This window comes from Zootoca vivipara, chromosome 2, assembly GCF_963506605.1.
Source record: "Zootoca vivipara chromosome 2, rZooViv1.1, whole genome shotgun sequence".
In the NCBI taxonomy this organism is placed as follows: domain Eukaryota; kingdom Metazoa; phylum Chordata; class Lepidosauria; order Squamata; family Lacertidae; genus Zootoca; species Zootoca vivipara.
In genome coordinates this window covers 21,747,789-21,773,063 of record NC_083277.1, presented here as the reverse complement: position 1 = coordinate 21,773,063, position 25,275 = coordinate 21,747,789, and the positions used below count along the sequence as shown (strand labels likewise).

The following is a 25,275-nucleotide window of genomic DNA, read 5'->3' as shown; positions in this document are numbered from 1 at the left end:
TAAAAAAAGTTTTTATAAGTTGCTTAAGATTTCGAATAAATCTCAAGTATTCCTTATAATTTCTTATTTGCACCCAGCCCATCTGACTTGGTTGCCCTAGCCTCTCTGGACGGCTCCCAGCATATATACTGTAAAAGCATAGTATACATTAAACCTTAAAAGCTTCCCCATACGGGGCTAGAGAGAGGAAAACATCTAGAAGGATTATTGAAAAGATTGGGACTATGATGGATAACAGTAAGATTTTGATAATAGGATTAGGATGGCAATGTTAACAGCTGTTTAAAATCCCAGGACTTTGGAGCATGGGGAGTCGAAAAAAATTGTTTTAAGGATTTGGCATAATATTTGGCTTAATTGATATGTATATGTATAATTGGATATAATTGAAATAATTGAATTGTTTTTTAATTGGAAAATTTAATAAAAAAGTATTTATTAAAAAAAAAAAGCTTCCCCATACGGGGCTGCCTTCAGGTGTCTCCTAAATGTTATGTAATTACTCATCTCCTTAACATCTGGTGGGAGGGCTTTCCACAGGGTGGGGGCCACTACCGAGAAGGCCCTCTGCTTGAAGGGCTGCCTGCTCCAAGGCCACTTTAAAGATACAGAACCACAGGAAATCAGAGCAGCAGGGGGCTTGAAGTGAGCCCCTGGGCATTGGACAGGTCACCTGGTCTCCAGCTTCTCTGCTATGATGAGATGTATTGAATTTCTCTTTTAAATTATGGCAAATATTTCTAAATTTGCAGTTATACGTGTACGTCAGTACAGTGGAACCTCTACCTGCGACCATAATCCGTTCCGGAGGTCCGTCCGGAGGTTGAAACGGGTCGCTGGGAGAGGCGCCGTTGTGCGCAGGCACGGGCGGCGATTGCCGCTCCTGCGCATGTGCAAAAGAAACCCGCCAGTTACTTCTGGATTTGCCACAGACATTGGGCGAAATGGATGCAAGCGGAAGCGGACATAAGAACAGGTTTGGCTGTATATGCAATGGCCTTCCTCATTCCCTTAAAGGAGAAGTTCAATCCCTGCACGGGACAGCTGCATATTCCTGCATTGCAGGGGGGTTGGACTAGACGATCGCCAGGGTCCCTTCCACCTCTCACACTCTCTTTGGCTGCACTCTAGCCCCAGAAAAGCGCTTTTCCGGGGCTAGAGCGTGGTGTGGGTCATGTGATGTACCCGAGAGTGCATCCCGGGAGACATGTGTCCCGGTTTCAAATCCGAAAAGGTTGGGTGGTATAGTGTGAAATGCATAAATGGGGATGTCGTGGCTTGCTTTCCAATTAAAACCACCCCACATTTATGCATAAATATACAGCACAGAGAGATGCTAAATCTAACTCCAAAGAAAGGCATCTTCCCTGATGGATACATCAGGAGATCAAAGTTGTGCTTATTAGTTGTATAAAAAGTTTCTTTAGTTTGGTGTTGAAAGGGAAATATTTTGCATTTAAATAGAAAGATTAATGACTGCAGTACATAGAGCTTATACTGCACAATCCTGCCCTCCCACCCCCCTGAAAATAATATACATTGTATAAACTGTACACCTTAAGACACGTTGTGGGGGAGAGAAAAGAACAAATAACAGCAATATTTCAAGAATTCTTTCTAATACATTATAATTTTGTTATATGATTACAATGCCCAGTTGTAAACACTGCATTTCCTGGTCAGGAAATTAAAAACGAAAACAGGAGAGCTTAATGGGCTCGAGGCAAAGGTTAGTGTCATTAGGAGGTGGTGTGTGTCTCTAGTAAAAGTTTAAGAAGGTTTTTGGGGAAATATATTGAGAAAAACAAGACTCTGACAAGATGTGGTTCAAGAAGGAGGGGATGATTCCAGATAATTTAATCAAGAAAGCACTGAGAAAGGGCCTTTTCTGCAGTGGCTCCCCATCCAACCGTCTTAGGGACTCCGCTCTGGATTTGTGTAGGGTTTACTCGTTAGCCTTTTAGCAGAGGTTTAGGATCAGAGTTTTCTTTCTCCTAGGTGAGCTACCTACCCAGGTTGATGAGCCCTGTCTGCCCCCCACTTCCCTCTACAGCACATGCAGAAACTACCTTCTTGACCATTGAACCCGCTATTGGTCCTTTCTGCTCAACCCACCAGACCCTGTCTTCACAAGCAGGGGAAGTCCCTAACTCACTGATGTGTGTGTGTGGTTTTTTTTTTAGTGCTGAGCAAGTATCTTTACCCATTTAATGCATTTTGAACGCAGCCAAAAGAAGCAGCAGCAACAGCTACTACCCCAGAGGACAGGATCAGACTTAACAGATTAGACAACTGACCTTAACAGATTAGACAACTGGGCCAAAGCAAACAAGATGAATTTTAACAAGGAGAAATGTAAAGTACTACACTTGGGCAAAAAAAAATGAAAGGCAAAAATACAGGATGGGAGACACCTGGCTTGAGAGCAGTACATGTGAAAAGCATCTAGGAGTCCTGGTAGACCACAAACTTGACATGAGTCAACAGTGTGATGCAGCAGCTAAAAAAGCCAATGCAATTCTGGGCTGCATCAATAGGAGTATAGCATCTAGATCTAGCGAAGTAATAGTACCACTGTATTCTGCTCTGGTCAGACCTCACCTGGAGTACTGTGTCCAGTTCTGGGCACCACAGTTCAAGAAGGATACTGACAAGCTGGAACGTGTCCAGAGGAGGGCAACCAAAATGGTCAAAGGCCTGGAAACAATGCCTTATGAGGAATGGCTTAGGGAGCTGGGTATGTTTAGCCTGGAGAAGAGAAGGTTAAGGGGTGATATGATAGCCATGTTCAAATATATAAAAGGATGTCATATAGAGGAGGGAGAAAGGTTGTTTTCTGCTGCTCCAGAGAAGTGGACATGGCGCAATGGATTCAAACTACAAGAAAGAAGATTCCACCTGGACATTAGGAAGAACTTCCTGACAGTAAGAGCTGTTCGACAGTGGGATTTGCTGCCAAGAAGTGTGGTGAAGTCTCCTTCTTTGGAGGTCTTTAAGCGGAGGCTTGACAGGCATATGTCAGGAATGCTTTGATGGTGTTTCCTGCTTGGCAGGAAGGGAAAGGGACTATCAATGCGATTTGTGATACAGAACTTTTGCCGATGCAATGTAGGAGCTCTGCTGCTTTCACCTTGTTTTCCCCAATAGCTCTTTTCAAAAAAGCCACACTGAGTAGACTCTAATGCTCAGGGCCATCTTAGGCTTATCTGGCACCGTGGTGCAAGATCCCTCCGGCGCCCGCCCCCCATGTTTCCCTCTGGATGGACAGTAGCTGGAGGGCGGCTCCTCCGGCGGGATGGAGGCTCCGGGCGCGGTGCGGCATCATGGAGGCGGGCGAGGGCGGCGCTGCCGGCGGGACTGGAGGGCGGTGAGCTGATGCCTCCGCCTCTTCCCTGGTGCCCTCTAGAACTTTGCGCCGTGGTTCCCCGCGCCACTAGCCTCTATGGCTAAGACGCCCCTGCATATACTTCAGGCATAGCTGAAGAAGTTCCTTACCACACCTCTGCACATCTGCATTGTTTCAATGCTGCTTAGTGTCTTCTTCTCCTCCTGCCTTCTGAGGGCCATTTTGCCATTTCTTTTTACAATGCCATCAGTAAAACCACGGATTCCACGTTCAATTTAACAGTCAGCAGTGAGGGCAAAGAAGGCATGCAGGAGAGCAAAGCAATGTAAATATTTACTTACGTTCATTTCTTTAGATATTATCCTACCACCTTTTTGTGCAAAAGGACGTTTCAACAAGTAAAGGTAAAGGGACCCCTGACCGTTAAGTCCAGTCGCGGACGACTCTAGGGTTGCGGCGCTCATCTCGCTTTATTGGCCGAGGGATCTGGAGTACAGCTTCCAGATCATGTGGCCAGCACGACTAAGCCACTTCTGGCGAACCAGAGCAGTGCACGGAAACGCTGTTTACTTCCCGCCGGAGTGGTACCTATTTATCTACTTGCACTTTGACATGCTTTCGAACTGCTTGGTTGGCAGGAGCAGGGACTGAACAACGGGAGCTCACGCCATTGTGGGGATTCGAACCGCCGACCTTCCGATCGGCAAGCCCTCTAAACCACAGCGCCACCCACGTCCCTTCAACAAGTACCACAGAGCAATGTAATAGATCAGATAAAAAGCCACCATAACAGCAGCAGCAACAAAGCATTTCACTCCAAACTGAAAATAAATCGCAGCAGTGGTTAAATGCACAGCTTTAAATTAAAGGCAAGTGGAATCATTCAATTAAAAGCAGATCTGAATAGCCAGATCTTTAAAACCCACTCGAAAGCAGTCAGCAAGGTGGCCAAAAGCATCTTTTGTGGAAACGGGTTTTCCAGTGATGGGGTCAACACTGCATATTGTCAGAGTGAAAAGCAGAAGACAAAGATTGTTGAGAGGTGCTTTCTGACATGAACATGCAAAGTAGGTAAGCTTTGCCTAGGCTCGACGGCTATTAATGCAGCCCTTTTCAGTTCAAGGGTTGGGTTTCCCTCCTGAGCTATTGTCTAGGAGTCACGGTTGGGAAGGGAGGGAGAGGCGGATGTAGAAACAAATGCAAATTCCGCCTTTTTATTGTCGACTGATTTCTAGACACACCCACACATATCTCTATCCTCCATCCACACAAACAGAAGGCATTTCTGGAGTTCAAGGAGACATTTCAGCCAGGACAAACACTCAAGGAGGGTGCCATGCAGGACTGGTGAGGGACATGGCCTGAGGAGAAGGGTTGTGACTGGGTGGGGGGGTGTGGTGTGGAAATAGTCCTAAGGTCTGAAGGCAGGGACATGGGGAGTCACATTTGGACTCTGGACCCGTTCTCCGCCTCTTTTGTAGCAGGTCATGGCTGCCTCTATACTCAAGTGGTACCTCTGGCTGCAAACGGGATCCGTTCCGGAGCCCCGTTCACACCAGAGCAGTACACAACCTGAAGTACCAAATCTGCGCATGAGCGCTGCGTGACTCGGCGCTTCTGCACATGCACGTGATGTCGGACCCGGAAGGAACCTGTTCCGGCACTTCCGGGTCCGGCTTGTTCGTAACCCCTGATGTATGCAACCCGCAGCAAACATAGCCAGAGGTATGACTGTATTATAAATCCACAAAATGCTGGTTTAAGAAGGATGTTGACAAGTTGGAACATGTGCAGAGGAGGGCAAACAAGATGATCAAGGGTCTGGGAACCAAGCCTTATGAAGAACGGTTGAAAGAGCTGGGTATGTTTAGCCTGCATAAGAGGAGACTGAGAGGAGATACGATTGCCATCTTCAACTCTCTCAAGCGCTGTCATGTGGAAGAGGGAACAAGCTTGTTTTCTCCTGCCCTAGAGGGTAGGCCTCGAACCAATGGCTTCAAGTGACAAGAAAGGAAATTCTGACTATACACCACGAAAAAGTTTCTGACGGTAAGAGCTATTTGACAGTGGAAGGTGGTGGACTTTCCTTCTTGGAGGTTTTTAAGCAGAAGTTGGATGGCCATCTGTCATGGATGCTTTAGCTGAGATTCCTGCACTGACTAGATGGCCCTTAGTGTCCCTCTAGTAAAGGTAAAGGTAAAGGGACCCCTGACCATTAAGTCCAGTCGTGACCGACTCTGGGGTTGCGCACTCATCTTGCATTATTGGCCGAGGGAGCCGGCGTACAGCTTCCAGGTCATGTGGCCAGCATGACAAACCCGCTTCTGGCAAACCAGAGCAGCATACGGAAACGCCGTTTACCTTCCTGCTGTAGCGGTTCCTATTTATCTACTTGCATTTTGACGTGCTTTCGAACTGCTACCGTAGGTTGGCAGGAGCTGGGACCGAGCAACGGGAGCTCACCCCGTCACAGGGATTCGAACCGCCGACCTTCTGATCAGCAAGCCCTAGGCTCAGTGCTTTAACCCACAGCGCCACCTGGGTCCCAGTTCTATAATTCATAACAAGTGTTGCTAACACTTTACTCTGGTGGCAGCTTAATGAAGCCCTCAGTTCACACGAGACAGCAATCTGTCCACGGTGATACCCTGAGCACAACTGCAGAGGACGCGCAGGGTTTAATTGATGGCTCCTTTGCAATATCCAAACCCTGATCCAGACATACCTCTTAATTAGAGCGGGGTCAAGAGGGAATTGCCTAGCAGCCTCACACACCCTGTCAGAGTCACACTCCGGAAATAGTAGGAAGCCAAAATGCAAAGCTCCACGGACGACGCCAGGAATCGCTAAGCACCCTCAGAAAAATTCCGTTCAGGTTTGCCCCTTTGTCCCTTTAGTCTTCCACGGTGGTAACAGCTTTCCTTTAAAGCTCACAAGCAGTATTGGAAAGCAGCTGTATGGAATCAAAGGAAATTGGAAAGCAAGATGCCGGGTGCCGCACTGTGCCCGACATCCTGGATCGTGGTGGGTCGGTTACTCTGGAAGCCACAAAGGGCTTTGCAGAGATCGGAGAAAGGAATGTGCAGGGCGCCACAATAGGCTTAAGCATGCCGGTCAGTAATCTAACTTGTTCTAACTAACCAGGCAGGCTTACCATTTGCAGTGCTGCAGTGTACGAATCCAAGTATTTCATTGACAATGTCTGCTGACGAGAAAGTCCCTTATTAAGACCCTGGAGAGCTGCTATAGTGAGGGAGGTGGGCAAATAATATGTTCTGGTATAAGACAGTGTCCAATGTAACTATTTTCCCCTACTGACATTTTTATTGGCCCGTGAAGTCTTTATTACTGTATGCCCATTTAGCAGAGGCAGTTGGCCTCTTATTTTCTTTTTTTGCTGCTAGAGATGGGTGGATTTGTCAATTTCAGTTTCTCCTTTTCCCAACCTTAAGTTCAATTCTACACCTTTTCACATCAGTTTGTGATTTTGTTTTTAAACGTAGCAAAACTTTTAGTGCAAATCCCTCCCAATGCATACATTTTGGCATGCTGGTTTTCCTACCACCATGCATTTTTCTTTGCTATTTGCAGTAAAAAGGGGGGGTAAAGGACCCATGCAATATATGCACTTTATGCAACTTTACCTTAACGTTTTTGGATACCTCACTGGAGAACTGCACTGCAAAATTCAGAGGAGTGTTTATCTTGAAGAGTGGCCCTGTTTCAGTTCTCGTCTTGTTTCTGAAAGCGTGAATTGGGTTGATTTGCCTTTCAGTGAAAACTGAATCAAATCCCTACCTCATCCCTAACCAGGGCCGGCTCTTCATAGCCCCCCGGTGGCGCAGTGCACCATGGCGCGGGGGCTGGTAAGCTGGGCGCCGGCCCGGAAAGGAGGGCGCCGCGCGGCAAAGCCGCGCAGAAACCAATTGCGCCCTGCGAGGGCGGGGCGGGCAGCAGAGCGATCTCCGCCCCTCAGCACCAGGGCGCGCGATCTGCTCAAGACGGCCCTGTCCCTAACTGCTGAACAGCAGGGCTGGAAAACCTAGGTCATCCAGGCATTGCCAGACTAGGACTTCCATCACCCCTGGCCATTGACCATGCTATCTGGGGTAAGAGGAGCTGGAATTTAACAACATCAGGAGAACTGCAGGTTCCCCACCCCTAAACTTGCTCGGGTACTTTTTGCATGACTGATATTTCAAAACTGCCACATTATAGATCCAATGTGAACTTAGGAGTGGGTGGGTGAGTGGGTGTCTCCATTTGCATTTTCCCTCTTTCCTCTTGAAGCAGTTCCATACATCCATTTTGATGATGAATACATAGATTTAGCTCCAGCGTTCAAATTATACTTATTTGCCGCACACCACTGAGTCATGTAGCAGCTCTCTATCCACCTCACCCCACCCAATAGTCTCAATCCCTTCTCTGAATGTCATAGTGTCATAGAATTGTAGAGTTGGAAGGTACCCCTAAGGGTCATCTAGTCCAACCCCCTGCAATGTAGGAATCTCAACACATGATCGCTCATCCAATTTGAAACCCTATTGGACCCTGCTTAGCTTTGCAAATGTGCTGGCACTACTAGGATGTTTCCATTTCGAGGGGCCTGTCTACACAGACAAATTAAGTTGCAACTTTATGTGTTGGGAGGGGCGGCCAACTTTTTAAAGTCCTCCTCATCATCACTCATCATCCTCATCCTCATTTTATTTGTATGCTGCCTTTCCATAGTTAAAACAATGTTCAAGGCGGCTTACAACATGACAAGATTTACATAATTGTGTGGCAATGTCCCTCCTTCCCCGTGAAATAAGACACAAGACACCATGGATAGATTTTAAGTGGGGGGAAAAGGCCACAACTTTATTGGTTACGGATGTTGAGCAGTATTGGCTTAGGCATTGGAACCTAGCCGGCTATATCCGACTGCAACCCGTGCGTTGCAGTCTGGGAGAAATTAACCACCAGAAAGGAGCCCAGTGATGTACATCTACTGGGACACCTCCAATGGCCACCCTTGCGGGGTGCCTTAAGGCCCTGACCTCTGCAGGCTCAGGACGAAGCTACCGCCCCCGGAAGAAGAAGAAGAAGAAGAAGAAGAAGAAGAAGAAGAAGAAGAAGAAGAAGAGGAGGAGGAGGAGTTTGGATTTGATATCCCGCTTTATCACTACCCGAAGGAGTCTCAAAGCGGCTAACAATCTCCTTTCCCCGCCTCCCCCACAACAGACACCCTGTGAGGTGGGTGGGGCTGAGAGACTTCAGAGAAGTGTGACTAGCCCAAGGTCACCCAGCAGCTGCATGTGGAGGAGCGGGGAAGCGAACCCGGTTCCCCAGATTACAAGTCTACCGCTCTTAACCACTACACCACACTGGCCCCGGAAACCTTTAACGGAATACTTCTCCAACTTCTGGGCAGATGATGATGTAATCTGCCCCCTTCTTCTTTTATGCAAATTTCCAATGCCTAACCGCCAAATCAAAGTTGTGACGAATTGCTATGAGGTAGGCGAAAAAACCATCTTGGCTAGCCCAAGTGGGAAAAGTCCTATCAGGTCCCTGGCCAACCAGGCGACCAGCCAAAGTCCATAGCAGCGTCGGCCTAGCCTGCCTAGCCTAAAGGGTGGGTGGGTGGGTGGGTGATCCGATAGAGCTGGGAGCAAGGGGCAAAGAGGCTGAGCTCCCGTCTCCGCCTTGTTTAAAAGAAGGGAAGCCCCGCCCCCCGGCTGACCTTATTGGTCGGCCGGGTCTGACGGAGGCAGGAACTCCCACCTCACGAGGGGGCTGAGTTCTCAGCCCCCATCGCGAAAGTACAGTCGGGGCCAGCCCACAACAACAACACCTCCGTGGGGATGCGGAAGTGGTTTTACCAACATAACAACAGTCATAAGCAATAAATAGAACACATCAAAAAGTACACAACCAAATGGAAAACAATTTACACATAAATCATAAAGTCTAAAACTAAGAATACAGCGTTAATACCAATCACAATTTAAAATGACATAGATAAACAGTAAAAGCAATTTAAAAAAACAAAAACGGAGCCCTTTCTGCCCAGTAGCAGCGGCAGCAGTCCTTTATGGAGCCTGTCAGGCCCCGCCCCAAGCCAGGTGAAGAGAAGCAGGGCAGGGCCCTTCAGGCTCCCAGCAGTCTTCCTTTTGTTATTTCTTGTAGCCTGTCTAATGTATAATTTGCATGCATGATTTATCCCAATTATATAAGATGATATGAATAAAATGATATATTTGCACACAATGATCCGTACACTTTGAATTTATTCAATTATTGAAGGGTGGGCAGCTAACAAGCAAACCAGAAGACCAAAACAGAAAAGAAGAGCCAATTAAGTAGGAGAAATGGGGAGGGGTGTGTGATTCCCCTCACCCTGATCAACACATGTTTATGACACATTTTAATTTGCTTTTATTTTTGTTCCTCAAACTGCATATGGGAAACCGAAAAGAAAAGAAAACTTATTCACACAGTGCATAGTTAACTTTTGCTCCCGCAAGTGCTTGTCACTAACCTGAATGGCTTTTGAAAAAGATAAGACAAATGTGTAGAGAATTAAGGCTATCGGTTGCTACTAGTCGCAATGACTATGCTCTACCTCCCCTGTCAGGGGTCGATTGCCTCTAAATGCTAGTTCAGGTATCCCCAAACTCGCCCCTCCAGATGTTTTGGGACTACAATTCCCATCGTCCCTGACCACTGGTCCGGTTAGCTAGGGATCATGGGAGTTGTAGTCCCAAAACATCTGGAGGGCCGAGTTTGGGGGTGCCTGTGCTAGTTGCTAGGAATTGTGAGTGGGGGAGGGGGTTCTATGGCACTCCAGTCCTGCTTCCCATCTGGTTGGCCACTGGAAGAACAGATACAGCCCTAGATGGACCATTGGCCTGATCCAGTAAAGCTCTTCTTAGGTGCTGGATGTTGGAGACAATGGCCACTTACTCTGTTCCAGGTGGGTGGCGGTTGTGGCCCCTTGCGAGCCAGCCGCCTTTCTTAGCAACAGCTGGCCAACGAAGACTCTCTGGCTGGCTGCATTGGAGGGTGGGACCGCCTGCCAAAGTCCCTGATTTGAACTGCCCAGTCATGGGCACCTGAGGGGGCATAGCCTTGCTTGCAGAACTGGAAGCAAATGCTTTCACTCCGGCCTGCCAGTTGTCCTGAAGAGCTGACTGCACCCGACACCCTCAGCACAGTTGACAGAAGAGCAATCCCTCCCTCCCTGTCATGCTACTGTAATTTATCTCGTTCAACCATATTTTGCATAATAGGTTGCTTGTTCTAACTATGTTTTGCCTCCTTGAACTCTACCTGACCTTGCTATGGTTACCTATGTTGCTGGGAAGGAATTTGCCTTTAAACGTGTGTCATCCACCGGAAGCAGTCAAGTACAACATTCCTTGTTTTCCTAGAGTGGACATGCAAGGGAATGTTTGGTCCAGCCAGTCGAAACTTCCTCTTCCTCCTGGCCTGGAGCATCCTTCCTTGCATGTGACTAGGGGGTGGCTGTGACCTTTCCAGACCTGGTAAAAGGACAAGGCATGCTGCCACTCTCTCTCTTTTCCATCTTTTCGTCCTGCGAACTTCCTGGAATGAACTGCTGGCTGCCAGCCAAGCAGTCCCTCAGGTCATCTCCCTTATGGGGTAAATCTGTTTTTATACATTTGTAACTTTAAGCCTGGTAGGGACCCAGGTGGCGCTGTGGGTTAAACCACTGAGCCTAGGGCTTGCTGATCAGAAGGTCAGCGGTTCTAATCCCTGCGATGGGGTGAGCTCCCGTTGCTTGGTCCCAGCTCCTGCCAACCTAGCAGTTCGAAAGCACGTCAAAATGCAAGTAGATAAATAGGAACCGCTACAGCGGGAAGGTAAACGGCGTTTCCGTGCACTGCTCTGATTCGCCAGAAGCGGCTTTGCCATGTTGGCCACATGACCTGGAAGCTGTACGCCGGCTCCCTCGGCCAATAATGCAAGATGAGCGCGCAACCCCAGGGTCGGTCACGACTGGACCTAATGGTCAGGGGTCCCTTTACCTTTACCTAACTTTAAGCCTAAAGCCTGCTTTCAGGGATCACACTGTGCTCTGCCTGATCGTGAATAAACTTTCTTTTTGTTACTTATGAGTAAGACTGTGGTGTCTTTATTCTTTTAGAAGGGATTCAAGGTGTCTTACCAGGAAAATATTAGAACATATTTCAATCTGGACAAGCCAGATTGAATTGCATATTGTCTTAAGAAACTCACACAAGTTTGCAACAAGTTTTCTGCTGTGTAAAGGGGAGTGCACTCTGCTAAGTAAAGGAACTTGCTAGCACAAGTTAGGAAGGATATTAATAAACAATATATCCTCTCCTGCCCCCCCCTGAACATTCCCACAAAACGGATTGGCCCCGTTTGGAGGTTTTGCCTTTTCCATAGCAAAATGTCACAACTTTCGGCAGGTAAGGCATTGGGTAGAATCCTAGTCATCAAGGTTTCGAGTGAATTGGTGCAGCAACCTGACTGCAAAGCAGGTGTGTGTTTAGGGTATCCCGTTAGAGGTGTCTATGTGGAAGTCTCTACCTAGAAGCCAAGTGCGGGGCATACAGGCCATAGAGGTTCCAGCGGCAACCTGGGGGTGGCCACCTTTGTAGATTGGTGTCTTGGGGAGGCCATGATCCTTGGCACAATCCTGTCAAAAGTTTCAGCCCTCTAGAGGAGGCTAAAACAGATATATACCCAATGCCTGAGTCAAAGGCCACCTACAATGATTCCTCAACACCTGCAATGATTCTTCAACATCAACTTCATTACACTGGTCACGTTGTGCGGTTGCTTGATTATCGTCTTCCAAAGCAACTACTATTCCATTCTTAAAAATGGAAAGCATAACGCTGGTGGTCAACAAAAGAGGTTTAAAGACTCTCTCAAGGCAAATCTTTAAAAATGTAGTATAAACACCGACAACTGGGAAACACTGGCCTGCGAGCGCTCCAATTGGAGAACAGCCTTTACCAAAGGTGTCATGGACTTTGAAGACACTCGAACTCAGGATGAAAGAGAGAAATGTGCTAAGAGGAAGGCATGCTTGGCAAACCCTCACCGTGATCCAGTCCCACCCGGAAAGCTACCGGTATGTATGTCCCCACTGTGGAAGGACGTGTGGATCCAGAATTGGCCTCCACAGTCACCTACAGACTCACTGTTAAAACCATATTTATGGAAGACAATCTTACTCAGCTACGAGTGATCACCAAAGGAGAAGAAGAAATCTGTAATCAATAAAGTTGTGGCCATTTCTAACTCAGATTGTTGTCTTGTTGAGTTTGTTACTTTGCTCCTTAGTTACAGCCTCTGCACAGGGAGGTGTGGCACTGTGACTGGGACAGACCACAACTGATCAAATGATCCAATCCTGGCACACATAGTAACTGAATTTTAGGGTGACCATTTGAAAGCAGTGGGTGGGGCAAGGGGAGTTTATGCCATTTCCCTAAGTTGACATATCCTGTGCTAAGAGAGGTGAGTAATTCTTAAGAGATATTTTCAAGGCATTGTACTTGATGGGAAAGTTAGTGAGGCAAATGTTCGAAGAGGTGAAACAAATTAAGGAAATGCTAGTAAATTTTAATGCTTAGTTCTAAGTGCGAAGTTCACTAATTTAATTAAGAATTGTCACCACAAATGGGAGAGAGCTGGTAAGAAACCAATGTGTTATTGCAATTATAATATCTACAGCTTGATTCTAGGCAAGAGTTCAGTGAGAATACTCCCCAGTAAGTGTGCGCAGGATTGCACCTTTAATTACCCTCAGTCTTTTCTTTTCTGCTGTAGCAATTAAAATTATCATGTTCCATAAATAGAAGGAAATACAATCTGGTCAAACCACGTTGTATACTACAACTCCTGTGCCTTGTCAATTTGCTCGCTATTTTTCTATTAGCAATACTGAATTTGCAATTTGTTGTTTTATTGCATTTATTAGGAATATATTAGGAATATTCGCTCTGTAAGGGTGCTCTCAAAGATGGGCAGAAATGTGGGACAAAATATTCTTAAAATAAATAAATGTATCAGTGCTACCAAGTGGCCAATTCTCAAAGTCAATGGGTTTCAAGAGGCTCAATGGGTTCCACAGAACCCATTTTGATCAGGGCTCAGTAGTACAAATAGCAGCATAGAACTGGGCCATGAAACGTAGCATGTCTATGGTGATCTTTTGCCAACATCAAACCATAAGGTTGCACCTCAGCTGACTGAATGCTCATTGATTCAGTGGAGGTTTCTCTAAGCAGAAAATGGGGGCAGACAGTTCTGGATGAATCTCCTTTCCCTCTGCATTCCCTTCTTACAAAGTAGTTCAGTTCAGCTAGAACTCATTGCGATGGATCCCGTCTACCTAATGCTAAAAAGGTGCGACGGTTGCCCCTCTTACTCTATTATTAAAAGAGCACCTAGGGAACCCGTCTTCTCTCTCTCACTTACTAAAGGAACTCCTAGGGAATCCTGAGGCAAAATCCACCTCCCTATTTCCCTACAGATCATTTATAAACCCCTCTTCAATTTTGGGTTTACTAGTAAGTGGAGTTTGCTTCCAACACACGTGGCCAGGTCAGGGCCTGTGCTAGGGCTTTTTGCGCCCTAGGCAAAAACACCTTCTGGCGCCCCCTGGGCGCATGCGTCATGACGCCCCTGTGTCCCCTCTATTGGTGGGAGGAGCGCGGGCCAACGGGTGAGCTCGGCGCCCTCCCGTCTGTGGAAGGGACACTTTGAGCTCCTCAGCGGCGGCGGCTGCAGCGAGTGAGCAGTGGTGGCAGCAGCGCCCATAGCTGAAGGCTTCAGCTGTGGGTGCTGCCGCCGCTTGCTCACCACAGGCGCTGGGGAGCTCACAGCGTCCCCTCTGTGGGCGGGAGGGCGCTGAGCTCTCCTTTTGGCTCACGCTCCTCCCGCCTATGGGGGGGGCGCTGTGAGCTTCTCAGCGAGCAAGCGGGTGGGGGCGGCAGCGCCCATACCTGAAGGCTTCAGTTGCGGGCGCTTGCCGCCGCTACTGCCACTGCTCGCTCGCTGCAGCCACTGCTGGGGGACTCTCGGCGTCCCCTCCATAGGCGGGAGGGTGCTGAGCTCTTATTTTGGCTCGTGCTCCTCTCACCTGTGGAGGGGACGCTGGGGGCACCTCGGCGGCGGCGGTGAGTGAGTGGCGGCGGCAGCGGCAGTGCCCGTAGCTGAAGCCTTCAGCTACGGGCGCTGTCACCGCCACCACTCGCTCGCTGCAGCCACTGAGGAGCTCACGGCGTCCCCTCCATGGGTGGGAGGAGCGTGAGCGTGCGCCTTGGGAGGGCGCTGGTGGCGCGGGGGTTTTGTGGGGCAGGCTCGCCAGCGCCCCCTCCATTTTTGCGCCCTAGGCAATGGCCTAGTCCGCCTAAATGGACGCACCGGCCCTGGGCCAGGTATCTTATGAAACTCGAGGCTGTTTGTGTGACTAACGCCTTTGTCCCCAGTGAAGAGATCCCCTCAGCTTGAAATCCCTCACTCTAAAAGCTTGCCTACCCGCTTAGGCAACTTAGTGACACCCCGGGTCGTCCACCTTCAGCCTATACCATGTTACTCAAGGACACAAACTATCGACGCCACTCTTGAGGGAAGTTTTGTCCTTTAAAGAGCCTCCACCTATACTGTTTTCGATACCGTGCTGGAAATAAGAAAGACGATTTCTCCTTGGCACATAAACGAGGAACGTTTATTAACTTAAATTCATAATGGTTGCTTTAAAGATTCATGCGTGTATAAGCTTTGTTACTGTCATAAGTTATTGCTGTCAAACACGTAATATGGAACTTGCTTATTCCTCATCTAAACCCTACACTACCCTGACCCCCACGCTCCCCCTCCCTTGTGCTCTCCAACGGACAAAACCGCTCCTCCTTCCTTTTAAGCTCCAAGCAGACCCGCCTCCATTAGAATGTCCAGTCAATCAGGCTGGATGTGGGTTTAACCCTTGCAAAGCCAGGCTGATTTTTTTTATTAAAAAAAAACCCACTATGTCAATTCATTACACTCATCACATGCCTTGTGACTACGTGCTTACGTATCTGGCTTCACTCTGAGCAAAAAGAACGGCAACAGTGCAATTAAAGAGAGGAAGGTCAAGCTGGGAATAAGTCAAGCTGAAGCCCAATATCGTTTTACTCAGAAGAAGCTCCAGTGGTTCCTGCCAAGGATCTGCAGAGTGACTGAATCACACTTCAAAATGATACCCCAGAGGACAGAATCACACTTCAAAATGACCTTAACAGATTAGACAACTGGGCCAAAGCAAACAAGATGAATTTTAACAAGGAGAAATGTAAAGTACTACACTTGGGCAAAAAAAACCAAAAGGCACAAATACAGGATGGGAGACACCTGGCTTGAGAGCAGTACATGTGAAAAGGATCTAGGAGTCTTGGTAGACCACAAACTTGACATGAGTCAACAGTGTGATGCAGCAGCTAAAAAAGCCAATGCAATTCTGGGCTGCATCAATAGGAGTATAGCATCTAGATCAAGGGAAGTAATAGTACCACTGTATTCTGCTCTGGTCAGACCTCACCTGGAGTACTGTGTCCAGTTCTGGGCACCACAGTTCAAGAAGGCTACTACTGACAAGCTGGAACGTGTCCAGAGGAGGGCAACCAAAATGGTCAAAGGCCTGGAAACGATACCTTATGAGGAACGGCTTAGGGAGCTGGGTATGTTTAGCCTGGAGAAGAGAAGGTTAAGGGGTGATATGATAGCCATGTTCAAATATATAAAAGGATGTCATATAGAGGAGGGTGAAAGGTTGTTTTCTGCTGCTCCAGAGAAGCAGACACAGAGCAATGGATTCAAGCTACAAGAAAGAAGATTCCACCTAAACATTAGAAAGAAGTTCCTGACAGTAAGAACTGTTCGACAGTGGCATTTGCTGCCAAGAGGTGTGGTGGAGTCTCCTCCTTTGGAGGTCTTTAAGCAGAGGCTTGACAGCCATATGTCAAGAATGCTTTAATGGTGTTTCCTGCTTGGCAGGGGGTTGGACTGGATGGCCCTTGTGGTCTCTTCCAACTCTATGATTCTATGACTGCTGTAGAGGAGAATTTCTCCACTGTAACTAGTATGTGCATTAATTCCCCAGAACCAGTACTGTATATAATGCAAGTAAGGCCTCTTATCTGGCCATTTATTATTCCTTGCAAATAGTGGAACAGAGGAACATAAGTCCATTGGTCCACCTAACTCAGTACTGGCCACACTGACTGGCAGCAGCTTTCCAGCGTTCCAGGCAGGGTTCTGTCCCAGCCCTACCTGGAGGTGCCAAGAATTGAACCGGAGAGCTCCTGCCGTGCAAGGCAGATGCTCTATCTCTGAGCTATGACCCTTTGCAATGTGTGAGCATAACAGGCAGAGAAAGAGGTGGAATGCTAAATCTGCACTCTGATCTTTCCTTCTTAGGTGGCCCCATATCACAGATGACAGCAGCAGCCAGGTGCCCATGTTGAAGGTCACTCACATCAACCTTCTCCATATTCCATTTGTCTGCAAGTCCACACACACTCCTTGGCAGTGCCAAGATCATCTCCAGATGACTGCTCTGTGAAAAGAGGTTCAGAAACAAACGCCGAAGGAGAAATGTAACAGATTGAATTCATGTTGAACTTCTCCCTTTAGCTGCTGCTGTTGTTGCAACCTGGGTGATTTGTTCACACACACACAGCACCCTTATTTCAAGTCAGGAATTTCTTCCCTTCGGTAGGAAATACAGAAGTAGACTCCTTTTGTGTGGCAGACTCGTATTTCCAGCCTTGCACTTGTCACAGAGGTTAAGAAGATGTTCTTCTTGTCAAAAAGTGACAATCCATATGTCCAGATTTAAAGCGGTTCACACCTAGACACTGCTTCTGACAGCCGATTCCCTATGTCCAGGAAATCCCAGGTGCAGGGCAACTGGCTTCTGAAGCTTGCAGACTTTTGGCTGTCACTGTGATGTTTCATGTCCACCCAAGACAGACTTCGCTTCACCTGTGTCCAAGCAGTGACTGAGCATGCTTTTAGTGAATGAATTCAGCCAGGCTTTCAGTAAGATGGCAAAATCATGACTGTAGGAACCAACTCCTAGGGCCCAAGGTCCCTTCAGCCTCCCCCCTAAAATATTTGATGGATGTTGCCATTCAAATGGTGTGGTGCACAGCATCATGGGATTGATTGCGTGGGGCAGGGCTTACTTCCCCCCTCCCAATAGTCATACTTTGGTTTACAACAGCCGTGGTTCGGTTTGCGACCGCCGCGGACCCAGAAGTGTTTACATCCGGGTTCCGCAGCGCGCGAATGCGCAGAAGCGATCTGCACAGCACATGCATGCGCAGAAGCGCTCTATCAACGTTTCATGCATGCGCAGAGGAGCCACTCCATTTACGACGTACTCGGAGAGCGACCGGCTCCCCGGAACAAATTGTGGTCGTAAACCGAGGTATGACTGTACTTCACTCAAGTTGGCACCTCCGATCATGACTGTCAAGTTCACAATCCAGGTTCTGTCTTCTTCTTCTTCCCTTCAGCCCTCATGAGTTCAGGTTTATTTGTCCCATTGATTATTCTGGTAGTATTGTCATTGATTTCAGTATCGGACACCTGTAAAGTGCATCGGGTGTCTATGATCTCTCAAAGTGCCTGTTGCGCTTCTGCCATTATCAGCTGATCTGTGAAGGAAACTGAAGTGAAGGGAAATTAAACTTGCCTTGCCCACAGCATCCAATTGCCACATAATCCACTGTGTTATCGCTGGGGGAGATGATCAGCGCTGATAACAAAGCATTTGGCTATTTCTGAGGCCGTGCTTCCAAGGAAACTAGAATCCCACATATCTTACGAAGTTGCCTTGGAGTGACACAGGTGATAGGTCCATTTTAGCCCCCACCAGCCTCAATCTGACTCCAGCCAGCTGCTGCTTGCAGCCAGTCGGCTCTTCCTGTCATTCATTCTGGCTCCACCTACTGGCTTACACCCTACCCATCTCAGTGAGTATCAGCCGCTGCTGCTTCTCCACCTGCCAGCACCTATCCAAAGGTCTCATCTCTTCCTACCCTACCTTATTCCTATGTATCCACCAACTGGAGTGAATCCAGGACCTTCTTTATGCAGAGTATGAGCTCTGTTACCAAGCTGTGAGCCCCTCTCCACACCCCAAACCAATCACTCCAATGTTCCGATGTGTTCTATCCTCAAAACGTCAGAGTACATTAGATTTCCATGCCTAGACTACTTTTTTAAGTGTTGAAAAGCCTTACACTGTTTTTCCAGAGCCATACCAAACTGCAAGACCACACTGAATCTAAAGTAGTGGTGTCTCTAGAGCATGCTTCCTCAACCTCGGCGCTACAGATGTTTTTGGCCTACAACTCCCATGATCCCTAGCTACCAGGACCAGTGGTCAGGGGTGATGGGAATTGTAGTCTCAAAACAGCTGGAGGGCCGAGGTTGAGGAAGTCTGCTCTAGAGCCACCCCAAGGTACTTATCTGCCTGTGGAGAGCTCTGTCAGTAGAGCATGAGATTGAGGGGCATGGGTCTGAGCCAAACAGTGGGCAAAAGATTCCTGCATTGCAGGGGGTTGAACTAGGTGACCCTCATGGTCCCAATTCTACAATTCTCTGATTCTATGACTAGGACCTAGGAGAGACCAGGGTTCAAATCCCCAGGCAGCCATGGAGCTCACTGGGTGTCAGGGACTGGCTGGATGACGAGGAGTGGTGGGAGTCTGAAGCCTAAGGAAGCCCCAAAGGAGGAAAACTTAGAGCAGGGGTCAGCAAACTTTTTCAGCAGGGGGGCAGTCCACTGTCCCTCAGACCTTGTGGGGGGGTGGAATATATATTTTTTGGGGGGGAAATATGAACGAATTGCTATGCCCCACAAATAACCCAGAGATGCATTTTATATAAAAGGACACATTCTACTCATGTAAAAACATGCTGATTCCCGGCCCGTCCACAGGGCGGATTTAGAAGGTGATTGGGCCGCATCTGGACCCCGGGCCTTAGTTTGGGAACCTCTGGCTTAAAGCCCAGGGAGTGGTATTGGGGCACTGAGGACAGGTCAGAAGACACTTTCTACCCCCACCACATTTTCTGCTAGGTAGGAAATCTTTACTATTAGTAGAGACAGTATTACAGTATTCCACCCTGCCTTACACAGAAGAAATATACACACACATCCCCCAGTTGAATCAGACCTTGATATTAAAAGAACGAGAAGAAGCTGCCCTTAGACTTTCATCGTGTCTTTTGATTTGATGTTACAATCTCATGTCCAAATAGGAGGCACAAAAATAAAGGCACTGCAAATCCTTACACACAGCTTCAGCTATGGAAAGCTCCTGTCATCAGCACAGGATTCTGCAAGTCAGGTGGCTCAGGTGTCTTCTTCCTTCTCCTCTTCCTCCAGTTCCTCCTGTTCCTCTTGGCCTTTTTCTTCCTTTCCCTTTCCCTCCTCTTCCTCCTCCTCCTCCTCCTTTTCAGCACCTTCACCAACATCTGGTTGATTGCACAGGAGCTTGTAAGCCCACAGCCGGTCAACTTCCTCAACAGACCCTTGGCAACCAAGGTCCTCTCAGCCCTCTTGAAGAGCCTCTTCTGTTTCTCAAGGTCACATCTCAAGGCTGCCACTCTCTCTTTAAGACTTTGCAGAGAGGCTGTGGAACATTGATCATGTGAGGCCAACATCTCAAGAATGAGCTTGGAGAGCCCATGCTTTGGGAAATGGGATTTCCCGGGATATGAAAGTTTGTGGGCCTCTTTACGTTTCGACCTGGACCTAGATGCAGGCTTTAGATGTTCACCAGAACAAGATGGCTGAGGCTCCCTAAAGCCCTGGTTTTCCTGTTGTAAGTCAGAAGATGTTTCTTCAGAATTCCCTTCATCAGAGCGTTCATCATTATTTAACTGAATTTTGCCTAGGGTACTCATCTTCTTAAGCCTGGCTTGGGTTCTACATCCTCACCATTTCCCAATGGTGGGGATGGGCTTGAACTAAATGGTTGTCATGAAAATAGCTTGGTGGATTGTGAGATCACAAGAAACCCAAGATGCTGCTCCTATGCCCTTGTTGATGACCTAGGGAAGTCCCAAGACATGTGGCTGCCTAAGGCCAATGATAAGGTAACATCCCAGTCTCGTTCCGTGTCTTGAAGCCTACCAGACCAGAAGCTGAACTTTATTCAGATACTAGTGATACCCTAGTGATAAAGGAACCCAGGTGGCGCTGTGGGCTAAACCACTGAGCCTAGGGCTTGCTGATCAGAAGGTCGGCGGTTCGAATCCCTGTGACGGGGTGAGCTCCCGTTGCTCGGTCCCAGCTCCTGCCAACCTAGCAGTTCGAAAGCACATCAAAATGGAAGTAGATAAATAGGAACCGCTATAGCGGGAAGGTAAACGACGTTTCCATGTGCTGCTCTGGTTTGCCAGAAGCGGCTTTGTCATGCTGGCCACATGACCTGGAAGCTATACGCCGGCTCCCTCGGCCAATAATGCGAGATGAGCGTGCAACCCCAGAGTCGGTCACGACTGGACCTAATGGTCAGGGGTCCCTTTACCCTTTTCCTTTAGTGATACCCACCCACCCCCACTGCAACTGAAGGCAGCAGGTGTGTTTAGGTGATGCAAAGCAGGCCACAGAGCACACACAACTCCTCCCCCCCCAACACATTGCCACTACTCCTCACTTGCAACTCAGCGCGCTTTACTGTGTATCCATCCCAATTAGTTTGCAGTGAGGTTGGATGACTTCAATTATTTACTGCGCATTCATTTTCATTTGTTTGCAGGAGGTTAGGCAACGTTGTGCCGGTGACTCAAGTGATTGATTCATTTTGCCCAGCAGAGGATGGCCTATTGGAGCAAATGGAGCTCTGCCTCACCAGCCACAACCTGACCCCAGCCAGCCATCTCTTACAACCAGTCATCTCTGGCGCCACCTACTGTTGGTCTCCCTGCCTTATGCCCTACCAGTCACAGTGGCCACCAGCCGCCATTGCTTCTCCACCTGCCAACATCTATCCAAATTCTCATCTTTTCCAGTCCTACCTCATTCTTTTGTAAAAAAAAAATTTTTAAATAAGCTTTATTTAAATTTTAAATCTTACAAAAGTTTAGAAAAAGTACCAACAGAAAAAAGAAAACAAGAAAAGAAAATATGAAAAGACATATTAGAAAAGCAAAACATCCAATAGCTTAACATAAAAAAACGTATTCCCAAAATCATATAATACAATAATCAAATAATACAAATAATACAAATTTTCACACTCATATGAAGAAAAAAAGCTGATATAATAAAAAAGAAAAATATGACATACAAAAAGAAAAGAAAAATCAGGTAGTCAAAGAGTTACCTCCCGTTATTTACAGCACGCTTCCCTTACTATATTCGCTTTATACCTCTTACTTCCCATATTTCCATCTCTTCTCAATGCCTATAAATTAATCCTCACCTCTTATATATTCATTCCAAGCCCGTCACTAGGTTGTTTTTTTAATAATTTCTCTTTCCAAGTAGTTTTGAACATATTCCCATTCCTTCATTATCTTCCTCTTTGGTACATTCCTAATTATTGCCGGCAATAATTAACGGCAGTCCTACCTCATTCTTGAGTATCCCCCAACTGGAGATGGCAGAGAGTGAATCTGAGACCGACCTAAGGCAGAGCATGAGCTCTGTCACTGAGCTTTGAGCCCCACCTGCCACTCTTTCTGGTGGTGTGTTGGTCAGTTAAGCTCTCAGAGACTAGTCACGAGGCACACCATCTCAGTCCTTGGTAGAGGAGCAGTAGGTCATCTGCAAATCCAGCCCTTTCCCCCTGGCATTGGGTTCCTTAGAAATTTTAGCCCCGTGAGTCAGGCTTGGTATGCTGAATCACGATTCCAGTGGCATGTACCAAGAGGATGGTGGCTCATTGTGCTCAACTTAACTTGAACATGTTAAGAGAGAGGGAGAAGGGAATAGGAGGACAGCAGTGATTACATGCCAGCTGCGCCAAAGGCGAAACATCCAAACACTCAATTAAAGAGCCATGTTTCAACAGGAACCAAAATATCTCAAATTTCAGGATAATTTCACCTATGTTTGTAATTAATTTCTGAAAAAGTGAAAAGTGATTTTAAACTGCTTTAATTAATGGTTTCTTTATCCTCTCTTGAGAAGTTAATGTTGCTCGCTTGTGGGGGGAGAAAAGTGTCTCCTAGCAACACGAAAACACTATAGAGCTTCCACAAGTGCCTTCTCGTCCTAAGTTGAGGCACAATTCCTGTAAGAAGGCGGAACAAAGGCCCCATATGCTCCCATCAGGCTCTGACAAGACCAGGGATGGGGAATGCTGTAGCCCTCCAGATGTCGTTGGACAACACCTCCCATCGTCCCTGACCATTGGTCATGCTGGCTGGGGTTGATGGGAACTAGAGGAGGGCACTAGGAGAAGGGGACGGCAGAGGACGAGATGGCTGGACAGTGTTCTCGAAGCTACGAACATGAGTTTGACCAAACTGCAGGAGGCAGTGGAAGACAGGAGTGCCTGGCATACTATGGTCCATGGGGTCACGAAGAGTCGGACATGACTAAACGACTAAACAACAACAGAGTACAACAATGTCTGGAGGGCCACAGTTTCCCCAACCCTGTTCTATAGGTTCCCTTGGTAAATACTGTTGCATCCACCATTTCCTCAGGCAGTGAGAAGTTCCATTGGTGGTGGTGGTGGTGGTGGTGGTGGTGGTAGTTGTAGTTGTAGTAGTAGTAGTAGTAGTAGTAGCAATCCTCCTCCTCCTCCTCCTCATCTTTTATTTGTATCCTGCCCTCCCCAGCCGAGACTGGGCTCAGGGTGGCTAACATAAAATATATAACATTGCTATAAAATCAAACAATAATTAAATTACCTCCTAAAAACAAGTAATAATGCTATAAAAATGCTGTCTTGAATTGGAGTACTGGTAAAAGGTAAAGGTAAAGGGACCCCTGACCATTAGGTCCAGTTGGGGATGACTCCAGGGTTGCGGCACTCATCTTGCTTTACTGGCCAAGGGAGCCAGCGTACAGTTTCCGGGTCATGACTAAGCTGCTTCTGGCGAACCAGAGCAGTGCATAGAAACACCGTTCACCTTCCCCCTGGAACGGTACCTATTTATCTACTTGCACTTGACGTGCTTTCAAACTGCTAGGTTGGCAGGAGCTGGGACTGAGCAACGGGAGCTCACCCCGTTGTGGGGATTCAAACCGCCGACCTTCTGATCGGCAAGCCCAAGAGGCTCAGTGGTTTAACCCACAGTGCCACCCGCGTCCCTGGAGTATTGGAAGCTATCTTATGCCTCTGTCAGACCAGAGGCCCTGTCAGACCATTGTTCCCTATAACTCAGTATAATCTATGCAGTCTGGCAGGGCCTCTCAAAGAGTTAGGACAGAGGCATTTCCCTGAGTTACCTGGAGATGATGAGGAATGAAACCTGGAACTTGCAGCATATCCTCTCACTGAGCAAATCCCCTCCCCCGTGTGATTGTCAGCATCAGAATTTTTTTTCTGCAACGATTTCCTGATGAGCATATGCATTAATAAGACACTGACAAAAAAAAGCAAAAGCAAACTTAATGTGATGATTGTACACTATGTTATTATTAATATTGGTTTTGCCCAATGGTTTGACAATGTGCAGGAGCATCAATAAAACGATGAACAAATGGTATTTTATGCAATAAAAATGGTATTTATGCAATCATGTGCATGATCACACCAAGACTTTCTTTTTTCAAAAGGGGGGAAGAGGGAATAAGGTTTTATTGGCACTCACACTGGTGAAATGGAGAACTTGCCAAGTGAGGCAATATTTTCAGCGACATCCCTGTGGTGAGTGGAATGTCTGTTTTCATCCTCAAATAACCGAATGCATATACCATTTGAGACACATCCAGTAGAGGCTGGTCCATTCAAGGGTTGCCTAGAAAATCTGGACACAAAAGTTTTTAAGCTTTTTTGCAAAGTAAAAAAGTAGTTTTGAGCTGTTTTTAAGGAAATTCACCAAAATCTACACATCAGAAATGGGTTGCCATACATCTGGATTTTCCCAGCATTTCCACCCGGACGCTATTTACAAGGGCCGAATCCCAGCTATGTCTGGGAAATTTGAGACATATGGCATCCCTACATTAGGCTGAACTGCCCCACCAACCTCAGCATGTCCTCAGCAAGCCCCCACCTGTCTCCCTTCTCATGTACATCTGGTGCAGAGGCTGAGATTACCCATCGGCTTCCTCCTCTTTAGTCAAGTGTTGCCCTTGCACAACTCAGCAGGGAAGTGAATGGGGACAGAACTTGAATGAGTTGGCTCTGCCTGTCATTGGCTCTGGCTCAGCCTATCATTGACTCTGGTTCCATTGCTGGCCTTCCTGCCTTCTGCCTTACCCGTTCCAATGGGCACCAGTCACCATTGGGTACATCTCTATAAGCCTCCTTGCACTCTACTCTTCTGAGTGGATCGAGGACAGAGTTAGGTCCCATTTCCTGCCCATTACACTCAGAATGCTTGAGTGCATTTTTATTGTGCAGGTAACAATAAAGGAAACCATTTCTATCTACTATCAGTGCTTTCAACCTGAGATAATTCAGATGACGGCCTGTTTGGGGCAGCTGACAAGGACTAGGAATGTTTTGCAAAACGCTAACAAGAAATGACGGGACATAAAAAAACAAAAAACAAAAAAACCCATGTGCAGCATTTTCAAGAGACCTAGATTATTTGACTTAAATAATGTTGTTCTGTTTGTCTCTCAGCACTTAACCAGAAGAGACAAGTAAATATTAGCAGAAGCTCTGCTCACACAAAGATAAAACAAATTATCAGTTTGGGGAGTCTTGCTTGGTTTCAGTTTGTTATACACATATACACAGTATCAGGCC

At 47.3% G+C, this 25,275-nt stretch overlaps 1 protein-coding gene and 1 long non-coding RNA gene across 2 annotated transcripts in view; one reads left to right on the top strand and one right to left on the bottom strand.

The window, feature by feature from the left end:
- Positions 1 to 25,275, top strand: part of LOC132591692 (uncharacterized) — a 68,297-nt gene that overhangs the window by 29,243 nt on the left and 13,779 nt on the right. The window lies entirely within an intron of this gene.
- LOC118080063 (spermatid-specific linker histone H1-like protein) lies at positions 19,697 to 20,303 on the bottom strand. Its single transcript, XM_035104995.2, has one exon. It carries the CDS (start codon positions 20,300 to 20,302, stop codon positions 19,697 to 19,699), a length of 606 nt encoding a protein of 201 aa, XP_034960886.1. The 5' UTR covers position 20,303.